Source organism: Pelophylax lessonae (assembly GCF_965119305.1).
Source record: "Pelophylax lessonae genome assembly, chromosome: 1".
NCBI lineage: Eukaryota > Metazoa > Chordata > Amphibia > Anura > Ranidae > Pelophylax > Pelophylax lessonae.
Genome location: NC_138768.1, coordinates 728,061,897 through 728,080,268, shown reverse-complemented (window position 1 = coordinate 728,080,268; position 18,372 = coordinate 728,061,897). Strand labels below are relative to the sequence as shown.

At 42.9% G+C, this 18,372-nt stretch overlaps 1 protein-coding gene across 1 annotated transcript in view; it reads right to left on the bottom strand.

Annotated features, from left to right (window-relative positions):
- MTUS1 (microtubule associated scaffold protein 1) overlaps window positions 1-17,701 on the bottom strand; it is a 338,112-nt gene extending 320,411 nt beyond the window's left edge. The window contains exon 1 of the mRNA XM_082249360.1: window positions 15,572-17,701. Within this exon, the coding sequence (XP_082105486.1) occupies window positions 15,572-17,638 (2,067 nt within the window). The 5' untranslated portion in view covers window positions 17,639-17,701. The remainder of the gene's footprint in view (window positions 1-15,571) is intronic.
- Window positions 17,702-18,372: the final 671 nt, after the last annotated feature.

Genomic DNA, 18,372 nt, shown 5'->3' with positions numbered 1-18,372 from the left:
AGAGCATAATTTTCTTGCAGGCATTAGCGGTCATTTTTTTAGGCAGGCATGTCATTTTTTGGATTTCGTTTCTGGGGGGTCTAAAAAGTGTCCCTGTCAAGTTTCAGCTCTGTAGCATGTCCAGAACCCCTAAAAAAAAAACATTTTTCTTTTAATTTTTTGTAGTGTCTTTACCAGCTGTCTTTTATACTTGCAGGCATTCATCAGCGGTCATTTTTTTAGGCAGGCATGTCATTTTTTGGATTTCGTTTCTGGGGGGTCTACAAAGTGTCCCTGTCAAGTTTCAGCTATGTAGCATGTCCAGAACCCCTAAAAAAAATCATTTTTCTTTTAATTTTTTGTAGTGTCTTACCAGCTGTCTTTTTTTCTTGCAGGCATTTAGCGGGCATTTTTTTAAGCAGGCATGTCATTTTTGGGATTTCGTTTCTGGGGGGTCTAAAAAGTGTCCCTGTCAAGTTTCAGCTCTGTAGCATGTCCAGAACCCCTAAAAAACAGCATTTTTACTATATTTTCAGGAATACGGCTTCTCTGCGGCTGGCTTTTTTTCTTGCAGGCATTTAGCGGGCATTTTTTTAGGCAGGCATGTCATTTTTTGGATTTCGTTTCTGGGGGGTCTACAAAGTGTCCCTGTCAAGTTTCAGCTCTGTAGCATGTCCAGAACCCTTAAAAAAAATCATTTTTCTTTTAATTTTTTGTAGTGTCTTACCAGCTGTCTTTTTTTCTTGCAGGCATTTAGCGGGCATTTTTTTAGGCAGGCATGTCATTTTTTTTATTTAGTGTCTGGGGGGTCTAAAAAGTGTACCTGTCAATTTTCAGCTCTGTAGCATGTCCAGAACCCCTAAAAAACAGCATTTTTACTATATTTTCAGGAATACGGCTTCTCTGCGGCTGGCTTTTTTTCTTGCAGACATTTAGCGGGCATTTTTTTAGGCAGGCATGTCATTTTCTGGATTTAGTGTCTGGGGGGTCAAAAAAGTGTCCCTGTCAAGTTTCAGCTATGTAGCATGTCCAGAACCCCTAAAAAAAAATCATTTTTCTTATAATTTTTTGTAGTGTCTTACCAGCTGTCTTTTTTTCTTGCAGGCATTTAGCGGGCATTTTTTTAGGCAGGCATGTCATTTTTTTTATTTAGTGTCTGGGGGGTCTAAAAAGTGTACCTGTCAATTTTCAGCTCTGTAGCATGTCCAGAACCCCTAAAAAACAGCATTTTTACTATATTTTCAGGAATACGGCTTCTCTGCGGCTGGCTTTTTTTCTTGCAGACATTTAGCGGGCATTTTTTTAGGCAGGCATGTCATTTTCTGGATTTAGTGTCTGGGGGGTCAAAAAAGTGTCCCTGTCAAGTTTCAGCTATGTAGCATGTCCAGAACCCCTAAAAAAAAATCATTTTTCTTATAATTTTTTGTAGTGTCTTACCAGCTGTCTTTTTTTCTTGCAGGCATTTAGCGGGCATTTTTTTAGGCAGGCATGTCATTTTTTTTATTTAGTGTCTGGGGGGTCTAAAAAGTGTACCTGTCAATTTTCAGCTCTGTAGCATGTCCAGAACCCCTAAAAAACAGCATTTTTACTATATTTTCAGGAATACGGCTTCTCTGCGGCTGGCTTTTTTTCTTGCAGACATTTTACGGGCATTTTTTGGGTGTCTTTGGAGGCATGTGCTTCTTAAAAATTATAGGAAAAAAGCTCTTTTTTTTTTTTTACGTTTCTGGACAGACAAACAAAGCTATGTGAGACACACAACACTGCACACATGGGAAAAAGGAAATATGTAAAAAAAAAAACACAGGAAAAGGAAATTAGGTCACAAGACATCAGATTGTGATTGGCCAAATAAAAAGTTGCCTCGCGATTAGGTCGCGTCAAAATCGCGTCAAAGTCGCGCTGGAAGCGACGCTACTTTAGTGGTAGCGGCAGTGTGAACCAGCACTTAAAGAGGAACTTCACCCTTATTAAAATAACAAAAAGAACCTTTACTATGTTTAGTAATGGCAATAATAACTTTGGATAACTGAAGGCTCTTTATTACATTGCATATCTGAAGCTGGGTACACAGATTGAAAAATCATGTGGTTTAGCAGATAATAGCTGAAATCTGGTAGCCCTCCAAGTTCCACAGAAGGGGATCAATAGACCGACTTCTGTTTAACGGTCCTGCTGGAAAACCTCCCTCAACAGCCAGTACCACGGATCAGTGTATTCTACCAGCGGAGGAGTCCCCACCGTCAGAATACCATAGCACAGCTCACTAGTTGTAGAGAATAAAAAAAAACTAGCCAGCTTTATTCTGTTCCTTGAAATGCTTCTCATGGTCGTGGCAATTTTCACCAAAAAGATTGAGAACACCAGATGCAGTGTGTTTAATCTGCATCAAAACCGCATGTACATTTTTTTCCATGCATTTCATAGACCCTAGTTCACACCAGTGTTGAGGGTAAAAATACACCAGAATGCATCAAAAAAAGCGCACGCAAAAAAGCAACTGCAACTGGAATTCAGAAATTGTGATGTGAATGCAGCCCTAATGTAGAATGAATGTAGAATGAATCCTTCTACAATTATTTCCAGGAACACGCGAGAGGATCTTCCCAGATCATCTGAGGCCAGGAATAAGTCACCAGTGAACTGTCAGCGTAGCTGGAAGTGCTCGGGGGTCTCAGCTCACAGTCTACAATGATCATAGCACAGGGAACCACACTAAGACTACGTTCCCACTACTGTGACTTGTCATGCAACTTTGGACACACAGTCGTATGACATTCACAGCACATTGATTTCAATGGCGCCCGTTCCCATCTATGCAACTTTGAAAAGGAACCAGCACTACTTTGATGCAACTTTTGATGCCACTCTGATCCAGGGAGTATAAATTTGGATCAGTCACATTCTAAATCGCAATAGAGGAAACAGACTAAAGTTTTGTTTCCACTAGTGTGACTTGTCATGGACACACACAGTCGTATGACAAGTTACAGCCCATTGATTTCATTGGCTTCCCTTCTCATCTATATGACTTTGAAAAATCAGCGACCTCGAAAAGGTACTTGCACTACTTTGATGCAACTTTGATCTAGAGAGTCTAAAGGTTGCATTTTAAAGTCCCATCCCAAAGTCGCATTCCAGCCTTGTGGCTACGTTTTTGTGTGACTCTTAAGTTATGCAATTTAGAGTGCGACTGATACAACTTTGATTCAGAGAGTGTAAAGTTGGATCAAAGCTGCACTCAGTAGTACAGATACCTTTTTAAAGTCCCCGATTTTCAAAGTGGCATATTGAGCAATAGAAATCAATCTCTGTATCCTTCTAAACTTTTAAAAATGTTCCTTTGTACCTCATTTCTTTCATATATTGTGCCGGTCATGTGACAACCCGCCCCCCCCCCTCTCTCTCTAGAAGCTGCTGGCCTAAACGAGGCTCTGACCGACAACCTTTCCAGGAAGTGAAGGACCGCTTTAAAAAATGCAGATAAAGTGAGATAGTGTTGTCGGTGAAGAACAGGAAGGAGCGGTTTGTCTAGCTTAGATAAGACTTTCTAAGCTACACAAGCAGCTAGCCAGAAAATGAATAATATCAAAAAAAAGATATTTAACATACTATTAATAGGGAAATTTTCATTTTTGACTGGAGTTTCCTTTTAATGGTACTACAATGCCCTACACAGAGCACTGAGTTACTATTGTGGTAAAATGCACATTACCTCCACACATAGGTCTGGAGGAGGCCCCGTGCTAACTAAACTATCCTTCACTTACATGCCTGAGACAAATATGTAAATGCTGTCCAGGAGCCTACACCATACCAAGGTCAGGGAGCTGCAGGTAGGGTGTACAGCCAGCCATACACAAAGGAATGTGTTCTCTCTGTATATCTCTGCATCAGTGTGTACCCATGCATGCATGTACAACGTATTTTACAGAGGGTGTAAGGGTTGTTTCATGAAATTACATTGTATGCTATGCACATACGTGTGTAAACCGCACACAACAGTACACAAAATTATGCATTTTTTATGCCCAACTATGGTGTGCATGAGGCCTGGGTGTTATGCACTTTAAAGAACCCATGGCCACACTGCACCCTGACATCACTCCAGCACTCCTACCACCCCCACACCCATGACTCACTCTGAACCTCCCTTCCTCTCAGCTCTGAACACCAAGACCCTCAGATGCTGCACCTTTCTACCAGCCAACATCTCTGCCACTACATAGTCCAATCCCCCCGCCCCAAATAACTGCTTCTTCTGGTCACCTTTATAGAAAAAAGCAGAGAGGAGAGAAGACTGGGACTTCTGGGCTCTCCACCCACTTTCTCCTCCCCCTGAAATCACCTCCATTGCAGAGCAGCTTGTCAGGGCCAGCCTGCCTCCTGAAGGCTCTGTTCCCAGGGGAAAGGGAAGGTGGCACACACATCTTGGCTAAGAGAAAAAGGGAAATCAAACACAGACATCCACCACCCCCATTACTACTGAACCCTTCCGGTGCTGCGGCCATTCACGAACATCTACTAACCAAATGTAGGCTGTTTGCTTTTAATGTAAACATTTGAATTGAATCATCATTTATCACTCCTCTCTCCTAAATTGTTGACCATTGGCTGAGAGCAATGATCGGTTGCTGGGTTTCCCAGCATGCTCGTCCGTCAGAAGCCGGCCAAACGGCAAGCTTCTTTTGGACACAAGCTGCCATACACATTTGCAGAATGCCACCTGATCTTTGGCCTGTGTGTACTAGGCTAAACATCCATTAGATTTCCCTTATTCTTTTAAAATAAGTGTAAGATAAAGGAATGTGTGCCTCCCGATACACTATATATAATGGCATGTTTTAGAATAGCAGTTCTCAGGTTTTGTCCCCCTTAAGCGCAGGTTTTTAGATCTGTGCCTGAAAACCAGTATAGGGATTTCAAACCCAGTGGCAGAAGATTGTTAGGGATCATTAATATGGGGCGTAGAGGCCCGTACAGTGTGCCAGACAGCCTGTGTTAGTCAATGGAGGAGCAGTGGCTATTATGGACACACAAGTTTGACAGGTGTGCAGGGACGGTTGCATGGCTCCGAAAATGCACAGTCCATCTTCAGGCCATGCACCTCTCCTGTTGTCCCTGCCAATCTTGGATGTCTAAGAGTTGCTGCTCCTCCATTGACCAACACAGGCTGACTGCACAGTATATAGAGAGGATTGTCATGGAAAGTAAAGCCTTGGACTGCGAGTGTTTTGCAAGACTAGCAACATTTTTTTTTATATAAATTTTGACTTGATAAAACAAGCGATGTCTTGATATATACAAGTCACAGGCACAACTAAGTATGCAGGATCCGGGGACAGCGGTGAGAGCTGGTGGTGTGGAGGATGGTCCATGTGGACAGCTTTACCCCGGATGCCTCATCAATGATGCGAGTTGCTAAATGTTGTACCCTAATTAAATGTAACCATCTTGCTACATTTAGAGCCGGTTCACACTGGGGCGACCTGTCAGGCGACCTGGTCGCCTGCCATAGAGAAGCTGTGGCCCCGTTCTAATAGGAGCGACACAAGTCGCTCCGACTTAGAAAAAGGGTCCCGGAGCTTCTTTGGGGCGACCCGGAGTGACCTGCATTGACTTCAATTATATGAAGTCCGTGTCGGCCGCTCCGAGGTCGCAGAGCGAGCTGCCCGCCCTGCGACTTCACAGGTCGCCCGGCAAAGTCGGTTCGCCCCAGTATGAACGGGGTCTTAGAGGCACCTCTTTTAGGCCTAATGCCCACTGCACGTTATCAAAACGTCAGTAGAAAGCTGTAGCAGGCGTTTTTCAGCTTTTTTGCAGTACTGTTTTTCAGCTGTAGCATTGTTCAGCAAAACTATACTCCCACAAAAGCTTATGACTCAAAAACGTTGATAAATGCAGAATAGTAGTGTTTTTCTGCAATTTTTAGCTTTTATCAGAGTTAGAGCGTTTTTACAGCTGAAAAACGCCTCCTAAAACCCACTAGTTCTGTTTTTTTTTTTTGTTTTTTTAACAGCCAGAAAAAGCCTCTGCAAAAAAATGCTGATAACAGCCTGTGTGTTGCATGGACACATAGGATAAAATGCTGGGAGTTTACTAGCTGCAGAAAAAACCTCTGACGCCAAAAACAGCCGCTGTAAAAACATTTTATGTATGATGCCTTATACTCCCTAGCGTCTGCTGGATTTTGCATCCAATCCCCCCTTGTGGAGGCTGCCATTTGTGAATGGACATTTTATGGCTACACAACCTATCACATTGCTATAATCTTTTTATATGGACTATAAACTGAAGGACTTCTAAATAAATGGTTGTGGAACGAATCATCTGAGTTTCCATTATTTATGGGGAAATTTGCTTTGAGCTTTGGATTACAAGCATGTTTCTGGAACTAATTATGCTTGCAATCCAAGGTTTTACTGTATAGATTACAGCACTGGGGAGTATAAATATACAGCAGTATATAGAACAGGGCTATGTAGAATATAATGTATAGCATAGTTTATAAATAAATGCCATCTGCGCGAATTACTTCTCACTTTTATCACACTTGGTTAAAACAGTGTTACTTACAACAGATTACAACTGCCACAATTGTGAGGTGGCAACATTTACATAACTAATCTAATTGTGATTCATTAGCTTAGCTGAAGCAGAAAAGATGCAATTATTTCAAGTTGGAAGCATGTTATGGCATCCTTCAAATTTAACGTCACTTGTTTTGGGAGCGAGATCAAATAGGCAGCAGAGGAAGGTTATTTATACCTTCTATCCTCTACTTGACATCATTATGAAGCCAGCATTACAGGGATCATGCTGTGACCTCCAAGCCATTGTTTGCACACACAGTGTAGCTTGTTGCCTGGAGGGATAAAACATAGGTATGCGGACAACCCTGAACTACTCCTTTCACTGCTGCGTTCAATGACCTGTCACCTTTCTATGGCACCTGTGCACAAGAGCAGTGACTGTCTACATCAGCTATTGGTAGCTTGCAACCTTTTAACTATGACTCCCAACATAAGAGCTACCAGAAAGGTTTGTGCAGCTTAGATGTATAGGCCAGCTTTTACGCTACACTATAGTTCATCTGTTGGAAGCCAGAATAAGGAGGACTTCTCACAGGCCTAAAGTGCACCTGTGCCATACTATGGACATTCGAGTTTTTGCGTATTTAAAACAAGTAGGAAAGAGCTTTAAAACCAGCCATTACTGACAAAGAATACTACAGTCTGAAATCAGGTTGCAGTGGTTTTAACAGCCTAAAAGCGGAGTTCCGGCCACAAAATCGACATAGTAGATTTTGGGCCATCCGCTTGCTATAGCTCACCTGAAAAAGAAATGGGTAGTTAGTATTTATTTATTTTTTTTACTTACCTTGTAATTGCAGAAAAAAAAATACTCACCTCTCTTCCACTTCCTCCCTCGGCCGCACGGCCCGCGCTGTCACTTCCGCTTTGCAATGATTACTGGGAGCTGAACGTCATCGCTCCCATGAATCAATGCACCTGCACCGGCCCCAACGTCAGTTCCGGTGCAGGCACGTCATACCTTGCTAAACAGCTTCTGGGCATGCAGGGATGACGCTGCAGACCCGGAAGTGACGGCGGGGCCGTAGCTACATGTCATTTTGTGCTTCCGGGTCGGCAGTGCGCACACGTGTCACCAGCGACCTGTTCCCGCTAGACACAGCGGGAGTAAATAAGCTGGTCAGGCAGACCCTATGTCCGACGAGACCCACGGATCGTTCCTGAGAGAGGTAGAACAGCAGCCTGCCTATGTAAACAAGGCAGACCGTTGTTCTGCTAGTAGGGGAGAAAGATCATGTGTTTCTTCTGAGCAGGAACATGGATCTCTGTCTTCCCATAGCCAAAGACCCCCCTTCCCCCCCTCAAGTTAGAAAGCCCTCCCTAGGAACATATTTACCCTTAACCTGCCTCTGGTGCCAACCCCTTCCCAGCCAGAGTCATTAGAAAAGTGACAGTGCATTATTTTTTTAGCACCGATCACTGTATTGGTGTCACTGGCCCCTAAAAAGTGTCACTTAAGTGTCTGATTTGTCCAATGCAATGTCAAAGTCCCATTAAAATTGCTGATCACTAGGGATGATCAAACTTTTCAAAAGCTCGGTTCGGCCAGAACATCCGAACTTCCCGAAAGTTCGGCCCGGATTTCAGAACTCCATTGAATTTAATGGGACCCGAACATCAGTAATCAAAAAACACCATTTTGAAGCCCTAAAACCCAATAAATGCCCCTTAAAAGTGCCTAGGGTTCTGGGTCATGCCCCAGGGACTATTAATCACACAAAAAAAAAAAAAAAGTTCTTAAAAATTGTCATTTTTGATTAAGAGCCAATTATTGAAAAAATTTAAAAAAAAAAAAAAAAATTTGGATTTAGTATCTGGGGGGGGGGGGGGGGGTCTAAAAAGTATACCTGTGAAGTTTCAACTCTGTAGCATGTCCAGAACCATAAAAAAAGATTGTTTGTATTATGTCACTTATAGAACAGGAATATGGCTCCGCTATTTTCACACCTATATATGTGTAAGTGTAAAAATACATACAAGTATGTGTGTATATATACCACTATACACAAGTTCAGATGTTTTGCCTGCCTCCAAAAACCCCCAAAAAATGCCTGCAACAACACACCTGGGCATTTTTTTTTTTGGCGCTAGCGTTTTTTGGGCATTTTTTTGGGTTCTTTGGAGCCAGGCAAAACATCTGAACTTCTGCATAGGGGTATATATGTACGCACACACTTATATGTATTTTACACTTACACATATATAGGTGTTATAGGAGCGGAGCCATATTGGTGTTAATTATTTAATTAGCGCAAGTATAGTGTTCTGCTCCTTTCACACCTATATATGTACAGGTGTATATATACATACATGGGTGTGTATATATACCCCCTATACACATGTTCAGATGTCATGCCTGACTCCAAACATGTCCTCAAAAAATCCCTATAAACGCCTGCAGCCAAAAAGCAAGCTGACCGGCGAGAAGCATCAGTGTATCAGTGCTCTGAATGTGACATAAGAGAAACAATCTTTTCTCTATAGCGGTCACCCTGATATGGAAGGGTTTGGTCACCCTGCCATAGCAGTCAGAGTCCGTTCACCCTACACTACATTACGGTCACCCTGGCACTTAACACTTTCCCTACAGAAACTAATTTTTTGCATCTAACTAAAGTGTAAAAGAGCACTCTAACTACACTAGATATCCCTTTCCTCACACTAATAAATGCTAAATGACACTTTTGAAGCAAAATTAACAGAACTGCTTCCACTCTCTTCCATGTCCCTGTATTACAATGCTAGGAATTTGCCGGGGCTATCTTATATACTGGGGGTCGTATTCACTAATGATTGGCCTAGGGACCCCCTAGTCACTCCAATCACATTCCTAGCATTCTTCTGCCCCCTCAATTGGCTTTTACTAATGGTTCTGGTACAATCACAGGCTTTTAAAGCCCACTTCCTGACCCATTGCATTTTGGTTGGTTCTGGTTGCCGAATTCCGAACTTTTTCAGCAAAAAGTTCTAAATTCGGCCGAACCTTGAACAGCCAATGTTCGGGTCGAACCGATGGTCGACCCGAACCATTCGATCATCCCTACTGATCACTGCAATTACTAGTGAAAAAAAAAAAAAGAATTCCATAAAAGTATCCCATAGTTTGTAGACGCTATAACACTTGTGCAAACTAATCAAAATATGTTTATTGGATTTTTTTTTTTTAACAAAAAACCTGTAGTAGAATACATATTGGCCTAAACTGATTTAGAAATTAGATTTTTACATTTTTTTGATGGGTTTTATTATAGCAGAAAGTAAAAAATGAATTGACTTACCGTAAAAACTGGATTTTTGTAAGAACTTACCGTAAAATGCGTTTCTCTGAAGTCCATTGACAGACACAGCCTCCATCTTCATTAGCCATTGGGTTATGCTGCCCCCTGCAGGAGTAGTTCTAGGCAGGAAAAAATTAATTCCACGCCGACGGGGCTGTCCCCATAGGGATAACCCACACACCCTCTGCTGCAGCAAACCAGTTTTGTTGTAAGCAGTTAAGAGGCACAAAATCCATCCTCATATCAAAAGGGGCGGGTGCTGCATCTGTCAATGGACTTCAGAGAAATGGATTTTACGGTAGGTTCTTACACAAATACTGCAGAGTTCGTATTGTGATCTTCAGGTTTTCCACCAGAGCAGGAGGAGACTCCGCTCACAGAAAGATCATCCAAGTAGCCCAGTACCGCAATCCCCAGTTGGCGTAGAAAAGCTAGTACCAGGGCTAACCCTTTTTGTTTAGACCCAAGGAGCAGAGGCGAGACTAAAAAGTGAACGCCACAAACTGATAATGCGCCTCTCCCACGGCAAAGCGGAGAAAGCACTGGTGACGAGCACATATTGGATTGTGAAAGTAGGCATCCTTGATGTCGATAGAGGCGAGGAAATAAGACGCAGGGCTGCCACCACCATGTGAATGGACTCCATTCTGAATTTTTGCACCCGCGCGAAGCAGTTCTGCGCCTTAAGGTCCAGGATTGGACACACTTTGCCTTCCTTCCTGGGAACTGTAAACAGGTTTGAGTAAAACCCTGAAAATGTTCCAAAGTCGGAAACGGGACAATCATCCCTTGGTGTAACAGGTCTTGTACAGCCCCAGACAGACACTGTAAGCAGTCCAGGGACAAGCGCAAGTTGGAAGCAAGAACCTTGCTGGGGGACAAGAGCGAAATTCAATCTTGTAGCTGGACCAAATGACTGTGGACCCACTTGTCTTGCACTAGGGAAGTCCACGGGTCCAGAAACCAGCAAAGACGACTCCCCACCCCAGATACTGAACGAGCCTTGTTTACAGGTCTGGAGAAGCCCGCTCTTGGTTTTGCCAAATCAATTTCGTTTGGATCCTCCAGGAGGCAGCCCTGAAGGGCTTTGAGCCCAGAGGGATGAAAAAACGTATGAGCCGCAAAGCAAGGCCCACATCTACGACGAGGCTCCTTGCCCTTAGTAGCCTGCGGAAAAAAAAGGTACTCTCCACCCCCCCCCCCCCCCGGAGACCTTTTATGATGGTATTCAGGGTAGCTCCAAACAGGCGATTTCCTTGAAAGGGAAGATCATTCAAGACCTTTTTCGAAATCTTGTCTGCAGACCAGCATTTGAGACAAAAGAAACGCCGAAGGACCACTGACAAAACAGAAAGCTGAGCCACTAGGGGAGCCGCATCCAAAGAGGCATCACAGATAAACTGCAGCCCCTGGACCAGCTTATCAGCCACCTAAGCAAAGGCAGAGGGGAGCTGTTCTCCCTCTGGGTCACAGCGTAAAAGCTTAGCTCACTCGCTCAGTTTGCGACATCAGGGTAATGGTGAATACCGACCTCAGTGCCAAACCAGCCAGAGCGTACATATTGCAGGCCACAGCCTCCACCTTCCTGTCAGCCAAATCCGTAAAGGCTAGGGACTCTTCAAACAGAATCATGGTCGCCTTTTCCAATAAGGAAACCGGAGGGTCCACGTCTTAATAAGGGACTCCTCGTAGGAGTATCGCCTAGTAAAACGCTTAGGGATCCCAAGGGGGCGCTTTGGTCCTCCCCACACTTTAGTGACAATTATGTCAAAATAGGTGGGGAAAGGAAACCCCTTCGCTGCTCTAGATGGCTTGTGAGTGTTTAACGGAACCTGCGCCTCTGTTGCAGCTGCGTCCTCCATCTTAATCAGTGCTTCCAACAGTGCCTTTTCGTGTGTGGTCGCAGACGTGAAGAAATCATCCTCACGAGGATTGCGGGCGCGTGGTTGCAGACCCAGCAGGGTGACCCACGTCCACAGAGGCCTAATCAGATTCAGGATCTGAGACAAATGAGGCAGGGGAAGGCGGGGGGGGGGTGCTTTTTTGCTAGCCTGTCGCCCAAAAGTCACCTCCACCTGAGACACCTGAGACTTTTTTTGCTTTTAAGTGTAGATGTGAGATCCGAGTCTTTTTGAACCCAGATCTCGCATTAAAGAGGACCTGTTCTGCTTATTTCTATAACAAGGGAATTTACATTCATTATAATAGGAACTAAAAAAAAAATTAAAAAGGGACAGTAAAAATAAATAAAAAAAAAAAAAGTAAAATAAAAAAAAATTTTAAAGCATCCCGTGCTTCCGAGCTCCCGCGCAGAAGCCAACGCATACGCAAGTCATTGCCACATGTATACAGTGTTCAAACCACACGTGAGGTATCACCATGATCGTTAGAGCGAGATAAATAATTTGAGCCCTAGACCAACTAAATTGTTACCTGTAGATATTTTTAAAGCGTCGCTTATGGAAATTTTTAAGTAACGTGTGTCGCCATTGCAGGAGCGTGCGCAATTTTGAAGCATTACATGTTAGGTATTAATTTACTTGGCGTAACATTCTCTTTTACATTATAGAACAAAATTGGGCTAACTGTGTTTTTATTTTTTTATTCAAAAAAGTGTATTTTTTTCCCAAAAAATGGCGTCTGTAAGAATGCTGCGCAAATATGGTGTGACAAAGTGTTGCAACAATCTCCATTTTATTCTCCAGGGTCTCTGCTAAAAAAAATATATAATGTTTGGGAATACCAAGTCATTTTTGAGCAAAAAATACAGATTTTAACTTGTAAACAAGTGTCTGAAATAGGCCTGCCTAAAAGTTGAACGATTTTGCCGTGATTTTGATTGGACTTGAAGCAATGCCTATGTATGAACCTCAAAACACATTAAAATCGTCTCAAAAGTAGTGCAAGGACTACTTCGAAGTCGTTGCGACTTGAAATCGAACAGATATGAACAGTACTTATTGGAAATCATGGAATGACGACTTTGCAGTCCCAAGTCGCGGGACAAGTCGCACAAGTGTGAAAGGGGCCTAAGTGGTTAAGCAACCCATTCCATTAAAAAAACCTGAGCCATCTATTAGTGATAATAGGTTTGTTTTGCAGCTACTAGTAGGTAACAAGTCAGACAGGGCAACTGCAAAAAATACAACTCCACAAACTAGATGGTAAAATTTTATCTGAAGCATTTCTCAGTACATGCTGAAACTTTATTTAACAAAATACCAGAGGATTTCAAAAATGTTCTGTGTTGAATCTTTTAAAAATAAATAAAAAGGATTTGCTGAAAGATCACATATAAGCCTGTAGAACAGGACATTCAGACTTAGATCTAAAGCACTTTCCCTAAGGGGAAATCTAAACCATAAACATGCTGTCACACTCATTTGACAGAAAACAAAATGCTTCTACTTTTGCATGCTTTAAGTTAAAGATGCAGCATAAAGAACTTAAAACAACTGAAAAAACCTTGGGATTGCAGTAAAACAATGAAAATAGCAACAATCGTGTATAAAGTGCTGTAAGCCACAGAAACAAGATTACCTTGTATTTAGTAAAATCAGTGTAAGATTAAAAAAAAAAAAAAAGTGCTTTATTTTATTGCATTATTATTTGCCAAATTGGGCAAAGTTTGATATACGCTGAATGATTTAGGAGGCCAGTGCACTCATAAATGGTACTTTAGTTACAGGTGTCACCTGCTGGTTAGTTAACCCTGTGAACAAATCAGAATCACCGGTTGGATTCCGATTTCTCACGGACATTAAAGTGTTACTGAATCCACATCAGTAAAATTATTCTGTTTATGCAGTAAAGCATGCTCGGCATACTCACTGTGGAACCTAAGAGGGTAATCCTCTGCATTGTGTAATTAGGCAGTTTGATCCGGTCTTCTCTGTTCCTCCCCTTCATCCACAGTCCCCAACCCATCTCCTGAAAGGACAGAGCCTTGGGTACACTCTGCATATGTTCAGCTTGGTGTGTATTGCTAGATTTTTTTTTTCCCTTGGCAGAGTGCATGCGATCAGCACAGGGCCAATCAGCACTGTCCAGAGGATCGGGGGTCCTGCAGCCTCATTGGACAGTCAGGGGAGAATGAAAACCCCTCCTACAAGCTTTAACCAGACATGAATAGAAGTCATAAGACCGCTATACACTGCTAATAGGAAAAGGTATTTAGTGGTTTATATTTACTAAAATAATTGCATTTCTGTGTACTGTGGGAAACCAGATATAGTGAATGCAGGATTCTGGGTTTAATAACACTTTAAATCATAAAGGAGAAAAAGGATCCATAAAGGAGAAAGGATCCATAACAACAGACTCGGCAGGCATGCAGACATTACCACCAGAAAGCCTGAGAAAGGAAAACCACATCAAGTAATTCATTTCTTATGGTGGACTGACCCCTTCTGCAGCCATAATAATTTGATAAAAAGGAAAACCAGAGACCAACCAACACCTAAAGGCAGTGGTCTCCAAGCTTTATAAACAAAGGGCAAGTTAACGGTCCTTCAAATATTAGGGGGGTATACTGTGGTCAGTGGGAGAAAAAGCCCCATTACTAGTACTATGGGGAGTAATAGGGCACCATCATGCCCTATTGTCAGAGTCCGTAACTATGAAGCACTGTTGCTAATAGTGGGGGAAATGCACAAGGGCCAAAAAAAAAAAAAAAACTTAAGCAGAGGGCAGCATCTGGCCCCTACGCTGCAGTTTGGAGACTGATGCTCTAAGGCAGAGGTCTTCAAACTATGGCCCTCCAGTTGTTCAGGAACTACTGTTCCCATCATGCCTAGTCCTGTCTGTGAATGTCAGAGTTTTACAATGCCTCATGGGATGTGTAGTTCCAAAACAGCTGGAGGGCCGTAGTTTGAGGATCCCTGCTCTAAGGGCTTGATGAAGGCCATCACTGCCCCGGTCAGCGTATTCTAGTGACAGTGACCAGAAAGATCATTTTAAATAGCCATGGATAGAAAGCTTGTACAAATGAATGACATGCTGACACTGTCCACATGCACATGGCGCTTTTAGATACCCACAGGGAGGGTGATGTGTGTTCCTGGAAGCAGAAAGCATGCCAATCATGGATAACTACTCCATGTACAATTGCATATGCACAGCTGCAGCCAGTGTGTCAGTCTGTCATTGATTTGTACAGGCTGATCAGAAAACACCTGGCTGTATCAGTTGAAGAAATTAGCAGAGCTGAGCAGTGTATGGCCCTAGCAGGATGAGTATGAGCCCTATATATGTATTTGTAGAATAGGAAAGTAATAATAAAAAAAATAAAAGCAGAGCTGGGGCTGCTCGATCTGGAGTTTATTTGGCTACTACAGCGAAATGTGTGGTTTTGGCAGTGACAGTCTGAAATCTGATCCTTACAGTCATCAGGGAAGTTTACATGAGTGCAACGCAGGGGCCCACTACTACTGCACAGCAATGAGATCCTTATGTGTAAATGTAAACATCAACTACATAATGTTCTATAAAGCACAGAAATCAGCGTTCTATAACAAGTGCTACACCTAGAATTGCAGCAATTGGTGAATGCTGAAATGTAACAATTTGCACACAGCAAGAAACTTTCTAGATGAAGCTGAAGCAGAGCATGAAATAAAAACACGCAGGGCATAAAAGACCTGTGCGCATGACAAATCTTTCATATGCCAAGTATATTTTAAACAAGCTTTACTGACAGGAGAGAAGTAACATGACACTTACCTCTATACTGGAAAATATATCAGCAGAAGTGAAGCCTTCCTTGTGGGGTTCAGATTTCTCATAGACCCCATCAGCAATGCCATTCTGATTAATAGTGTCCGGCCCCATATGTACACCATTCACAGCAGCAGGCTTAGAAGTAGGCTTCGCCTTGTCCCCTTTGCTTTCAGTCACTTTGGAGCCGGCTGTGCAGGTTGGGGCAGCAGCCGAGCTAGATGAACGTGTAGAATTTGAAGAACTCGCTCTCTCGTTCTCATCCTGAGTCTGCTTTAAGACAGCCGTTCTGGGAACTTTACCTGAAGCATATTTTGTATGGGTTGGGGCATGTGCATGTTGGCTGGGGAAGAGCTGCTTATTAATTGGTTGTTTGTGAAGTTTAGCAATAGCTGCCTCTGCTTTCAGGTCCTGATCGGGAGCAGATTTCTTTCTCACAAGCCTGACAGTAGAAGATACGGCTCTAGGAGATGCCACAGGTGATGAGGCATTCGATGCAGACTGTGGTGACCTGGGAGACACCTTAGAGACCGGTGTGGGGCAATCCCTTCCCAACAACGCAGGTCTGGACAGCACTTTTGCCTTTACATTCTTGAAGTTTGGTTTGGGAAAACTGACAACTTCGGGTTTTTTGGCTTTAGCATTTGTCACAGTGGGCAGCTTTTTACCAACTTGTTTTGTTGTAACATTCCCAGGGCCAGTTTTTTTGTCCAGACCATTCAATTTCATAGGTTCCTTGACATTCTCAGATTTCTTCCCCATTTCAATTTGCCCCAAATCTCCTAATGACGGCACAGCAAAAGTCATATTCTTGGACTCTGGTAAAGGAGTGGAAGTATAAGCCTTGTCATCCGTGTGCGAACTGGAACTAGCTACTAAAAATGTGTCTTCACAGTTAATCCCACATGAGATATTTAACAGGTCTTTCGATTCTAAACTACAAGATTGTGTTCTATTAAAAGAATTAGTGTCTTTAACAAGAATACCATCCGTGTCTTTGGCTTCGAGGTCATTATCTTTTGAATGGGTAATGGCTTTGTGGCCTGTCGCTGGAAGAAACCCCACATTATTTTTGTTGATATCATCCTTCATTTTCATGGCTGTGCCAAAATCACAATTTTTAATAACCCTTTCAGCGCCCTCTTCTGGTGTACTGCATGCAATTACATCCCTATGAGTGGCAGATACCTGGTTTGCAACTTCAGGCCCTTTATTAAGTAGCACCCTTTCTTTGGTATCTTTAGGGATGTGTGGAGGCACTTCAAAATAATTCAAGTCTTTATTGGATTGCTCAACAGATTGACAGCAATCCTGAACATTGTTCGGCCATTTTACAGATGTTGAAAAAACCTCAGTGGAAGTGTTGGGTAATGGAGAGCTTTCTAATAATGAGGTACTTGTTGGCTTTTCAGAGCCACTAGAAATCAGGCTATTTTTCCTCATACGCATTTCACTGCTTGTGTCACAAGATGATGAAAACAAACGGATGCGGGTCTCCAAGTCATTGTGCTTAGTGAATTGTGAATCAGTCTCCACCTGCTCAGATACAAGATTCCCACAAGCATCATCTCTCTGATTTACAGTGGATGGAAGAGTCCTCCCCTGTTCAGGTTTGTTGTAACAGGTGTCAGACGAGTGCTTTAAGTAAGGCATAGGCTGTTCAACATTCTGGAGGTTGTGCATATATTGGAAATGACTGCAATAGCAAGGGACTTCATGATGTGAACAAATACGGTTCCTTGGGGGTAAGGAGCTCTGCTCTTGCTTATTAACATAGTCTATAGTTTCTTCTAACTCTATAGTGCCAATGTAGTTAGGACTTATGCCTGCTGAAATTTCATCAGAATTTTTATGCAAATAGTCTATTGTACTCTCAAGTTCCAGCCCAATAGCCCCTTGGGAAACAGACTCGCCACCTGACTGATACATGCACCATGCTGGATCATTAGAGTTCATGTTCCATTCACATTCAGAACAATTTGCCTTTTGCTCCTTATTTCCATTGCTGTGGTCAAAGAGTAAGGGGGAGTCATACTCATTCTTGGGGGATTCCTCCAGATTTTGTATATTCATCCTGCTGCTCCACAGCTTTATACACCTCAGTCAGGACATTTTTTGTTTTAAAAGTGGTGTTCAACTACAAAGGAAGTCCCATCTATCGAGATGGTAAGGAGCAGATCCACGCAAGGCAGAGGCATCGGATATTTATTGGAGTTGTGTTCATCAGGACATAAAGAGATCACATCTGTAAATAAAGAAAGGAATATTATGATTGGTACACAAAACATATTTTTTTTGACTACATGAACATACAATATATGCCAGCATAGAAGACGACTAGGCGTATAAGATGACCCCCTAATTTTCCAGTTAGAACATAGGTTTTGGGCTACACTCGCCGTATAAGACTACCCCCAACCCCATGATGGGGTCTTGTCTAGCAGCCGTTTACACCCATTAATCAGGCAGGAGTATAAAATGTGAACCTTAAGAGGACTCAAGGTTTAGGACTACCAAGCTTCATATTTCATGTCTGAGGTTATGTCTTTAACCACCTCCCACCCGGGCCATTGTAAATATACGGCCGGGTGGGAGTCTCGTCCTTCTGAATGGACGTTCCGGAACGTCCTTCAGAAGGAGAGAGATCGCGCCGCCGCAGGCACGCGCAGCGGAGCGATCTCGATGTGCCTGTGTCCCTAGGACACAGAGCAACAAGACTCGGCAGGAGGGCCCTGTGATTGGCCCTCCTGATCACATGACGGCTGTGACCAATCACAGCCGTCATGTAATGTCAATACAGCCGTTAT